The sequence below is a fragment of the Oncorhynchus mykiss genome, chromosome 24 (assembly GCF_057628025.1).
Source record: "Oncorhynchus mykiss isolate SJ-2025 chromosome 24, ASM5762802v1, whole genome shotgun sequence".
NCBI classification, from domain to species: domain Eukaryota; kingdom Metazoa; phylum Chordata; class Actinopteri; order Salmoniformes; family Salmonidae; genus Oncorhynchus; species Oncorhynchus mykiss.
In genome coordinates, this window is record NC_143045.1 from 39,950,001 (window position 1) to 39,962,500 (window position 12,500).

General features: G+C 43.1%; 1 protein-coding gene across 7 annotated transcripts in view; it reads right to left on the reverse strand.

Annotated features, from left to right (window-relative positions):
- LOC110523138 (muscleblind-like protein 1) overlaps positions 1-12,500 on the reverse strand; it is a 121,603-nt gene that overhangs the window by 83,213 nt on the left and 25,890 nt on the right. For all 7 annotated transcript variants that reach the window (XM_090218963.1, XM_090218962.1, XM_090218964.1 and 4 more), the window contains exon 2: positions 4,290-5,133. In XM_090218963.1, coding sequence (XP_090075089.1) covers positions 4,290-4,463 — 174 coding nt within the window. In that variant the 5' untranslated portion in view covers positions 4,464-5,133. The remainder of the gene's footprint in view (positions 1-4,289; positions 5,134-12,500) is intronic.

The following is a 12,500-nucleotide window of genomic DNA, read 5'->3' on the forward strand; positions in this document are numbered from 1 at the left end:
TTCCCATTCTTCTCTGCAGATCCTCTCAATCTCTGTCAGGTTAGATGGAGAGCATCGCTGCACAGCTATTTTCAGGTTTCTCCAGAGATGTTCGATCAGGTTCAAGTCCGGGCTCTGGCTGGGCCACTCAAGAACATTTGGAGGCTTGTACCGAAGCCACTTCTGCGTTGTCTTGGCTGTGTGCTTAGGGTGATTGTCCCATTGGAAGGTAAACATTTACCCCAGTCTGAGGTCCAGAGCGCTATGGAGCAGATTTTCATCAAGGATCTTTCTGATCTCACAGCGACGCTTCCCATCCAACCTGCCGGGGCGGCAGGGTAGCCTAGTGGTTAGAGCGTTGGACTAGTAACCGGAAGGTTGCAAGTTCAAACCCAACCTGTACCTGACAAGGTACAAATATGTCGTTCTGCCCACTGTTCCTAGGCCGTCATTGAAAATACGAATTTGTTCTTAACTGACTTGCCTGGTAAAATAAAATAAAAAACAGATCTTGAGAGGATCTGCAGAGAAGAATGGGAGAAACTCCCCAAATACAGGTGTGCCAAGCTTGTAGCCTCATACCCAAGAAGACTCGAGGCTGTAATCGCTGCCAAAGGTGCTTCAACAAAGTACTGAGTAAAGGGTCTGAATACTTCTGTAAATTTTATGTTTCAGTTTTTAATTTTTTATAAATTTGAAAAAATATATTTTTTTGCTTTGCTTTGTTATTATAGTCATTGGTGGAAAAAGTACCCAATTGTCATAAAAGTAAAAAATCTTAATAGAAAATTACTCAAGTAAAAGTGAAAGTCACTCAGTAAAATATTACAAGTATTTGGTTTTAAAAACACTTAATTATCAAAAGTAAAAGTTAAAGTATAAATCGTTTCAAATTCCTTATATTATTTTTCAGCCAGTGGCTCCAACCATCAGACATCATTTACAAACAAAGCATGTGTGAGTCTGCTAGATCAGAGGCAGTAGGGATGACCGGGGATGTTCTCTTGAGAAGTGGGTGAATTGGACAATTGTCCTGTCCTGCTAGGCATTCTTAATGTAACAAGTACCTTTTGGGTGTCAGGGAGTAAAAAGTACATTGTTTTCTTTAGGATTGTAGTCAAGTAAAAAATAAAAATTGGCAAAAATACAAATAGTAAAGTAAAGTCCAGATACTTAAAAGTATTTTTTACTTAAGTACTTTACACCACTGGTTATACTTTAATCCAGGAGTCTGTATACTTCCCGAACGCACTGTAAATATGGGTTGTATTTACAATGGTGTTTGTTCTTCACTTGTTGACGTTTTCTTATGGCAACAGGTCACAGGTCATCTTGCTGCTGTGATGGCACACTGTGGTATTTCACCCTACGGCGGCCTCTCTCAATAGCAAGGCTAGACACACCAGACAGGTAACACATCAGACAGGTAACACATCAGACAGGTAACACTTCAGACAGGTAACACATCAGACAGGTAACACACCAGACAGGTAACACATCAGACAGGTAACACATCAGACAGGTAACACATCAGACAGGTAACACATCAGACAGGTAACACATCAGACAGGTAACACTTCAGACAGGTAACACTTCAGACAGGTAACACTTCAGACAGGTAACACACCAGACAGGTAACACATCAGACAGGTAACACTTCAGATAGGTAACACATCAGACAGGTAACACTTCAGACAGGTAACACTTCAGACAGGTAACACTTCAGACAGGTAACACATCAGACAGGTAATAACACATCAGACAGGTAACACACCAGACAGGTAACACATCAGACAGGTAACACTTCAGACAGGTAACACATCAGACAGGTAACACACCAGACAGGTAACACTTCAGACAGGTAACACATCAGACAGGTAACACATCAGACAGGTAACACACCAGACAGGTAACACACCAGACAGGTAACACTTCAGACAGGTAACACATCAGACAGGTAACACATCAGACAGGTAACACATCAGACAGGTAACACATCAGACAGGTAACACACCAGACAGGTAACACACCAGACAGGTAACACATCAGACAGGTAACACACCAGACAGGTAACACACCAGACAGGTAACACACCAGACAGGTAACACTTCAGACAGGTAACACATCAGACAGGTAATAACACATCAGACAGGTAACACATCAGACAGGTAACACACCAGACAGGTAACACACCAGACAGGTAACACACCAGACAGGTAACACATCAGACAGGTAACACATCAGACAGGTAAAACTTCAGACAGGTAAAACTTCAGACAGGTAACACTTCAGACAGGTAACACTTCAGACAGGTAACACATCAGACAGGTAACACTTCAGACAGGTAACACTTCAGACAGGTAACACTTCAGACAGGTAACACTTCAGACAGGTAACACATCAGACAGGTAACACATCAGACAGGTAACACTTCAGACAGGTAACACTTCAGACAGGTAACACTTCAGACAGGTAACACATCAGACAGGTAACACTTCAGACAGGTAACACTCATCTCACTGAGTCTTTACATTGTTAGGTTCTAAATATCAGAGTAAGAACTCGACGGACTCTATAAAAGATTACACCAAGTTTTCCAAAGAATCGAACAGCCGAACAAACAAATACATATTCGCACAAGTACTGATATTTAACTCTTCATCCTATACTGAGTCTCCTCCTACACATCTGAACAGTCAATTAGCGTTCTAGTTTGCTCTGTATTTTTGTTAATTCTTTCCAATGTGTTAAGTAATAATCTTTTTGTTTTCTCATGATTTGGTTGGGTCTAATTGTGCTGCTGTCCTGGGGCTCTGTGGGGTCTGTTTGTGTTTGTGAATAGAGCCCCAGGACCAGCTTGCTTAGGGGACTCTTCTCCAGGTTCATCTCTCTGTAGGTGATGGCTTTGTTATGGAAGGTTTGGGAATCACTTCCTTTTAGGTGGTTGTAGAATTTAACAGATCTTTGCTGGATTTTGATAATTAGTGGGTATCGGCCTAATTCTGCTCTGCATGCATTATTTGGTGTTTTACATTGTGCACAGAGGATATTTTTGCAGAATTCTGCATGCAGTCTCAATTTGGTGTTTGTCCCATTTAGTGAATTCTTGGTTGGAGAGCGGACCCCAGACCTCACAACTATAAACGGCAATGAGTTCTTTAGCTGAGTCAAGTATTTTTTAGCCAGATCCTAATTGGTATGTCAAATTTTATCTTCCTTTTGATGGCATAGAATGCCCTTCTTGCCTTGTCTCTCAGCTCGTTCACAGCTTTGTGGAATTTATGTGTGGTGCTGACGTTTAGGCCGAGGTATGCATCGTTTTTTGTGTGCTCCAGGGCAACAGTGTCTAGATGGAATTTGTATTTGTGGTCCTGGCGACTGGACCTTTTTTGGAACACCATTATTTTTGTCTTACTGAGATTTACTGTCAGGGTCCAGGTCTGACAGAATCTGTGCAGAAGATCTAGGTGCTGCTGTAGGCCCTCCTTGGTTGGTGACAGAAGTACCAGATCATCAGCAAACAGCAGACATTTGAATTCAGATTCTAGTAGGGTGAGGCTGGTTATTCTCTCTCTCTCTCTCTCGACGGTGAATTGCAGAGCCCTGTGGGCTGAATGAGGACTACCCACTATGAGTGTGTGTCACCCCACAATAACACATTGTATCTTATCACTTACCACTGCACATATCACCCATTCATACTGTTAGAGTGCATAGACACACACTCTCATGCGTACACACACACACACACACACACACACACAAATGTAATGTGCTGGCTCTTCTCTGTTACTGAGGGAAACTCTGAGTCTGTGACCTCTCTCTGTCAACTGTGGTGTGCTGGCTTTTCTCTGTTACTGTGACACACTGAGGGAAACTCTGACCTCTGACCTTTGACCCAGGGATGGAAATGCAATACGCACGCACACGCACACGCACACGCACAGCACTACGAATACTTTTTCTTCATCCTGAACTCCTATCCCTATCATACGTACCTTCCTCTTCCTCCTTGTGTCCTCAAGAGGAAGCTGACGGTGATTACAACATTCAGGTAACCAGTTGCGTGATCGTGTGAGGCACAAGGGGAAGGTGGCTCATAATAATAATGAATGGAATGGCATCAAATACATGAAAACCATATGTTTGATGTATTTGATACCATTCCACCTATTCCGCTCCAACCATTATCACAAGCCCGTCCTCCTGACCAACCTCGTGTGATGGACAACCACAGAGAGAGAGAGAGAGAGAGAGATCCCCCTATACCCAGGTGACCTTCAGATGACCTTAATCAGTTGACGACTCACCTTGAGGGAGTCAAAGCAGGCGATGATTCGTCCATTCTCCACCTGACAGCTCTTGGCAGGGTGTGCAAACTTACACTCGCTGTCCGGTCGCGAGCACATCCCTCTCTGGAACTCACGACACACCTCCAGGGTCAGCCATTTTGTGTCCCGAATAGGAGTCACGTTGACTGCCATTTTGAACCCGTCAGGAGTAGTCGATTAAGAGCGACCGATATAAAAAACGAAAGGGAGGTCTCAGTGTGTACGAATGTTTGCTCCTGAGAGATATCAAACTAAAGAAGATCAAATAAAACAATCCATTCTAAAAGTGTTTTCTATCCGAGGCCTGTTTGTGGAGGTTGGCCTGGGAGTCTCCTAGGATCTATGGCCCATCTTAAGAGCCTTTTACTGGGACTGATGAGATTCCTGCAGTGCCTTTCCCCCAGGGTATGGGATTGTGGCACTGATGGCTTGCTTTTTGCAGGCTGGACCAACTTATGAGCTCATTTCTCTCCTCTCTCTCTCTCTCTCTCTCTCTCTCTCTTACACTCTTTACCTTTCTCCTCAGCTGAACTGTCAGGCGAGACAGATGGTGAAAGACGTTATTGATCTGTGTTGGCTCACGACGTGCAGAGGGAGCAGGGAGCAGGGGAGAGAGTGGAGGGACAGTGAGAGGACAGTCGCCTCTCACACGCACAGATGGAATAGAATCACAAGTCCGGAGAAGGGTAGACGTGGCATGGAGGGATTATGGGTGAGATGGGGGGCACAACCATGGGTCAGAAAGTTCAGCGGGCGGGGTTGGCAGTCCTGGTGTGTCTTAGTAGTTCCAAACAGCTACAGTCTTCAGGGGAGGCACTTCTGTCTATGGAGAGGAGAGGCAGTCAGCATTTAACAGAGCAAGAACACAAACACACACACACACACACACACGCCAATGCATACTAAAATTTATTCAAACACACACACACTCTAGCTCACATCGTAGGTCCTAACACCAACTGTCAGCCACTCGACTGGAAAGTCAAATCAAATAGCCTATCGCTTACAATGAAGCATAGCTGTTCTTTAAAGGTTCCCATAATATTTCATCAGGTTGTGGGAACAGCTTTGTTGTAACATTGTGAGAACATCATAAAATATATGTTCCCAAAACATCAAAACTGTCCAGTTGCGCATATGATTCCACAATGTAAATTTTTTAAGGTACAAAAATCATTCACCTGATGTTACAAGAACATTCCAGAACAATCTGTCTGTTCTTTAATGGTTCCCAGAACATTCTGTCTGTTCTTTAATGGTTCCCAGAACATTCTGACTGTTCTTTAATGGTTCCCAGAACATTCTGTCTGTTCTTTAATGGTTCCCAGAACATTCTGTCTGTTCTTTAAGAACACTGTCATCTCAGATTTTCAAAATATGCTTTTCAACCATAGCTACACAAGCATTTGTGTAAGAGTTTTGATAGCCTAGCATAGCATTAAGCCTAGCATTCAGCAGGCAACATTTTCACAAAAACAAGAAAAGCATTCAAATAAAATAATTTACATTTGAAGAACTTCAGATGTTTTCAATGAGGAGTCTCTCAGTTAGATAGCAAATGTTCATTTTTTCCAAATATATTATTTGTGTAGGAGAAATCGCTCCGTTTTGTTCATCACGTTTGGCTAAGAAAAACATCAGAAAATGCAGTCTCTACAACGCCGAACTTTTTACCAAATTAACTCCATAATATCGACAGAAACATGGCAAACGTTGTTTAGAATCAATCCTCAAGGTGTTTTCACATATCTATTCGATGATAAATCATTTGTGGCAGTTGGGTTTCTCCTCGGAAGCAAATGGAAAAATACATGCAGCTGGAGATTACGCAATAATTGCGACAGAGGACACCAAGCGGCCACCTGGTATATGTAGTGTAAAATGGTCAATCTTCCAATGATATGCCTACAAATACGTCACAATGCTGTCGACACTATGGGGAAACGACAGAAAGTCTAAGCTCATTCGTTACCCATTCACAGCCATATAAGGACTCATTGAAACACAGCGCCTTCAAAATCTGCGGTACTTCCTGTTTGAAATGTCATCTTGGTTTCGCCTGTAGCATCAGTTCTGTGGCACTCACAGACAATATCTTTGCAGTTTTGGAAACGTCAGAGTGTTTTCCTTCCAAAGCTGTCAATTATATGCATAGTCGAGCATCTTTTCGTGACAAAATATCACGCTTAAAACGGGAACGTTTTTTAATCCAATAATGAAATACCGCCCCCAGAGTTCCAAGAAGTTAACAAAAGGCTAAGCTTGTGAGTGAATATATTTCTTTCATTTCATTTGCGATTTTCATGAATAGTTAACGTTGCGTTATGGTAATGAGCTTGAGGCTATGATTACGCTCCCGGATACGGGTTTGCTCGACGCTAGAGGTTAATGGTTCCCAGAACATATGGTCTGTTCTTTAATGGTTCCCAGAATGTTTCATTCAAATTATGGCAAATGGCAAATTAGGAAAGCAGATTAGAAAACCTCACGATTATGTTTCCCCCCAGATATAATGGCAAGTTGTGTGTTTGGACTGTATGTTAGGTGATATAGAGACACATGACATTGTGGCTACAGACGTGAATGCTACGGGTCGGTAGTCACTCAGGCAGGTTACCTTAGTGTTCTTGGGCACAGGAACTATGGTGGTCTGCTTAAAACATGTTGTTACAACAGACTTGGTCAGGGACAGGCTGAAAATGTCAGGGATGCGTCTCTGTGTGTGGAGTAAAGGTGGTCTAGAGTTTTTTTTCCTTCTGGTTGCACATGTAACATGCTGGTAGAAATTAGGTAAACAGACAGACAGATTTAAGTTTCCCTGTATTAAAACCTGTTTGGGTTAGGGGGCAGCATTTTCACGTTCGGATAAAAAGAGTGCCCAGAGTAAACTTCCTGCTACTCAGGCCCGGAAGCTAATATATGCATATTATTAGTAGATTTGAATAGAAAACACGTTGAAGATTCTAAAACTGTTTGAATGATGTCTGTAAGCATGACAAAACTCATATGGCAGGCAAAAACCTGAGACAAATCCAACCAGGAAGTGGGAAATCTGAGGTTTGTAGGTTTCAACTCATTGACTTTCTAATATACAGTGTCTATGGGGTCATATTGCACTTCCTAAGGCTTCCACTAGATGTCAACAGTCTTTAGAACCTTGTTTGAGGCTTCTACTGTGAAGGAGCAGGGAATGAGAGCTGTTTCAACCAGATGTCTGGCAGAGTGCCATGAGCTGGCCATGCGCACGGCCGTGAGAGTGATCTGCGTTCCATTGCATTTCTGAAGACAAAGGAATTCTCCGGTTGAAACGTTATTGAATATTTATGTTAAAAACATTCTAAAGATTGCGCGCCAAGGTGCCAATGTAAACTGATATTTTTGGATATAAATATGAACTTTATCGAACAAAACAAAAATGTATTGTGCAACATGAAGTTCTATGAGTGCCATCTGATGAAGATCATCAAAGGTTAGTGATTAGTTTCATCTCTAACTCTGCTTTCTGTGACTCCTCTCTTTGGCTGGGAAATGGCTGTATGTGTTTTTGTTACTAGGCTCTGACCTAACGTAATCATATGGTGTGCTTTCGCTGTAAAGCCTTTTTGATATCGGACACGAAGGGTAGATTAACAAGAAGTTAAGCTTTAATTTGGTATATTGCACTTGTGAATGTATGAGTTACATATTTCTAAAAAATATTTTGGAATTTCGCGCTCTCCTGGAGGAGGAAGAGGTCTCCTGGAGGAGACCAGCCTACTGAGAAGGTGGTGTCATGACGTTGCCCTTTTTGGGTACAGCAAGCCCCATCCCCCTCTCCCTACCTCCTACACATAGGCTGCTGTGGTCAGAGGGAGGTCATAAATTCCGGGAGGAGATGATCTTCTCATGGCCACAGTATAGAGACAGAGTGAAGTTTCATAGAGGACAAAGGAATTTCTTCCACCTCACAGAACTTGAGGTCCGAACAACATTTATGTTCCGGAGAAGGTATAAAAGATCGGTGAAGAACCCAGCTACGAACTGGTCCGGTTGGTACAACTTGGGGAAGCTCATGGGAGACGGTGCGGCCACATTACCATAACACTGTTTATATAATAGCCTCAGATATGAGGTTTACATCTAATTGTTGTATAAGATGAATGAGTGAGGATGATACTGTTTGTGAAATTGTGTAATGTGATTTTGGACTGTTTAATGAAGGAAACTTCAATTCCCTTTTGAGTTTAACTAAATCAGAGGACCACCCATGAGCCCAGTTAGGGTCGGGCATCCACATTCCACCCCCCCGTAGAATCATCTGCACAACTGGACAGTTTTTGTGTTTTGGGAATGACCCCACAACCTTCTTGCAATATCAGTCAAATGTTTTATACAAACATTCCATAATCCACACCACATTTTAAAAATGCTTGTGTCATGAGAAAATAATGTTCAGAGAGAGAGAGAGAGAGAGAGAGAGAGAGGGAGAGGAGTGAAAGTGAGCGAGAGGAGTGAAAGTGAGCGAGAGGAGAGAGAAGCGAGGGAGGGAGAGAAGCGCTGCAAAGCGAGCATGAGGTTTTCACTTTCTATTCTCCGAGAGAGAGAGAGAGAGAGAGAGATAGAGGCCATACAGATGGATATTGGGTCACACTTTATTAGGACAGTCCATCTGTAAGTGCACTAGTATCAGCAAACTATCTGTTGAGTCCATGCTAAGGTTAGGGCTAGGGTAATAGGTTAGATGTCAGCTAAAGTGTTACTAATATAGTAGATACTGTAGCTAGCTGAAGTGTTACTCCTAAAGCCTATAAACAAATTATGTACATCTTCCTCTACCTGTCTACTTGCTTCTCACACCTCACATGAGTCAAGTCACATTTTTATTTTCAATTCAATTCACGTCTCAACACACCTGACCAGATAACAACAAATATTACACACCTGGAAAATCTGTACGTTGACCTGCTCCCAGACACCTTTAATCAGAAATAGCTCTACATTGACCTGCTCCCAGACACCTTTAATCAGAAATAGCTCTACGTTGACCTGCTCCCAGACACCTTTAGTCAGAAATAGCTCTACGTTGACCTGCTCCCAGACACCTTTAATCAGAAATAGCTCTACATTGACCTGCTCCCAGACACCTTTAGTCAGAAATAGCTCTACGTTGACCTGCTCCCAGGCACCTTTAGTCAGAAATAGCTCTACGTTGACCTGCTCCCAGACACCTTCAGTCAGAAATAGCTCTACGTTGACCTGCTCCCAGACACCTTTAATCAGAAATAGCTCTACGTTGACCTGCTCCCAGACACCTTTAATCAGAAATAGCTCTACGTTGACCTGCTCCCAGACACCTTTAGTCAGAAATAGCTCTACGTTGACCTGCTCCCAGACACCTTTAATCAGAAATAGCTCTACGTTGACCTGCTCCCAGACACCTTTAGTCAGAAATAGCTCTACGTTGACCTGCTCCCAGACACCTTTAGTCAGAAATAGCTCTACGTTGACCTGCTCCCAGACACCTTTAATCAGAAATAGCTCTACATTGACCTGCTCCCAGACACCTTTAGTCAGAAATAGCTCTACGTTGACCTGCTCCCAGACACCTATAATCAGAAATAGCTCTACGTTGACCTGCTCCCAGACACCTTCAGTCAGAAATAGCTCTACGTTAACCTGCTCCCAGACACCTTTAATCAGAAATAGCTCTAAGTTGACCTGCTCCCACACACATTTAGTCAGAAATAGCTCTACGTTGACCTGCTCCCAGACACCTTTAATCAGAAATAGCTCTACGTTGACCTGCTCCCACACACCTTTAGTCAGAAATAGCTCTACGCTGACCTGCTCCCAGACACCTTCAGTCAGAAATAGCTCTACGTTGACCTGCTCCCAGACACCTTTAATCAGAAATAGCTCTACGTTGACCTGCTCCCACACACCTTTAGTCAGAAATAGCTCTACATTGACCTGCTCCCAGACACCTGCAGTCATAAGTAGTACCTAAGCATGGTGCATGAGGAGAGAAGAGGACAGAAAGAGAGACATATGGTTTGGAGAGGAGGGAGGAGGTGAACACACTCCATTGTTCAGATAATGACTGGTGATGTGTTGCAACTGGTCTCCTATTATATCTCCACTGTGGTGAACTACTTTCTAAGTCCAATGCTGGAATTCTGGGAAAGTGTGTGTGTGTGAGACAGACAGACAGACAGACAGACAGACAGACAGAGAGACAGACAGACAGGGAGGGAGGGAGGGAGGGAGGGAGGGAGGGAGGGAGGGAGGGAGGGAGGGAGGGAGGGACAGTAATGTTAGAGGATAAAGAGGAGACATCTCCATTCACTAAGAGGATACAGACATCTCCCTTCAATAAGAGGATACAGACATCTCCATTCACTAAGAGGATACAGACATCTCCCTTCAATAAGAGGATACAGACATCTCCATTCAGTAAGAGGATACAGACATATCCCTTCAATAAGAGGATACAGACATCTCCATTCACTAAGAGGATACAGACATCTCCATTCACTAAGAGGATACAGACATCTCCTTCAATAAGAGTATACAGACATCTCCATTCACTAAGAGGATACAGACATCTCCTTCAATAAGAGGATACAGACATCTCCATTCAGTAAGAGGATACAGACATATCCCTTCAATAAGAGGATACAGACATCTCCCTTCAATAAGAGGATACAGACATCTCCCTTCAATAAGAGGATACAGACATCTCCATTCACTAAGAGGATACAGACAACTCCCTTCAATAAGAGGATACAGACATCTCCATTCACTAAGAGGATACAGACATCTCCTTCAATAAGAGTATACAGAAATCTCCATTCACTAAGAGGATACAGACATCTCCTTCAATAAGAGGATACAGACATCTCCATTCAGTAAGAGGACAAAGACATCTCCCTTCAATAAGAGGATACAGACATCTCCATTCAGTAAGAGGACAAAGACATCTCCCTTCAATAAGAGGATACAGACATCTCCATTCAGTAAGAGGATACAGACATCTCCCTTCAATAAGAGGATACAGACATCTCCCTTCAATAAGAGGATACAGACATCTCCCTTCAATAAGAGGATACAGACATCTCCCTTCAATAAGAGGATACAGACATCTCCATTCACTAAGAGGATACAGACATCTCCCTTCAATAAGAGGATACAGACATCTCCCTTCAATAAGAGGATACAGACATCTCCATTCACTAAGAGGATACAGACATCTCCCTTCAATAAGAAGATACAGACATCTCCCTTCAATAAGGAGCAGCCAGATTTACCTACTCTCCTTCACACTGCTGATGTCATCCTTCCTCTTCCTCTTCTACTGCACTGAGGGGCAGGCCTAATCTGACGGACAGGTCAGGGCTCTGTTTTTCTGCCTCAGAAGGCCAAGAAAATAATAAAAGTTAATCCCCACTAGACAGTCGGCAGCAGATCTCTGTGAAGACCTGTGAAGAAGTTAGAGCAAGGTATCGCCTCGCTCTCTTCTATCACTCCAAGGAGGTGTGAGAGCCGACCCCCTCCCTCTATCCCTCAGTCCCTCCGTCCCCCTTTGCTCACGTACCCAGGCCTGCGTGTTCCTAGTGGCAATTTTCTCTCTCCAACACCTGCATGCCCTTCTATCAGAAAAACCTTCAGTCGAGAACACAAGACTCACACACACACAGAGAGAGATGAAACCAGTGTGAAATGGCTAGCTAGTAAGATGTGCATTCTAGAAAAGATTGGTGAATTCACTCGATCTGAGACCTTGAAGAAGTTGTTCTCCTTGCTCTGAAAAGGCTGTGGCTTTTGTCGGAGCGAAAAGGAACAACACTGAAAAGTGTGACTGTTGTTGATGTGTGCATAGGATCCCTGGTTCAAGCCCAGGCTGGAGAGAGGCGGAAGCAACACCGTGACACACAGACGCACCCACACACACTGCTAACACGTGTCATTATATGTGTGAAAACCTGTGGCCCTTACAGTAGCTGGATGCTGTACCAGGGTGAGATAGAACACACAGCTAATGTATATAGAACACACAGCTAAAGTATATATAACACACAGCTGATGTATATAGAACACACAGCTAATGTATATAGAACACACAGCTATATAGAACACACAGCTATATAGAACACACAACTATATAGAACACACAGTTATATAGAACACACAACTATATAGAACACACAACTA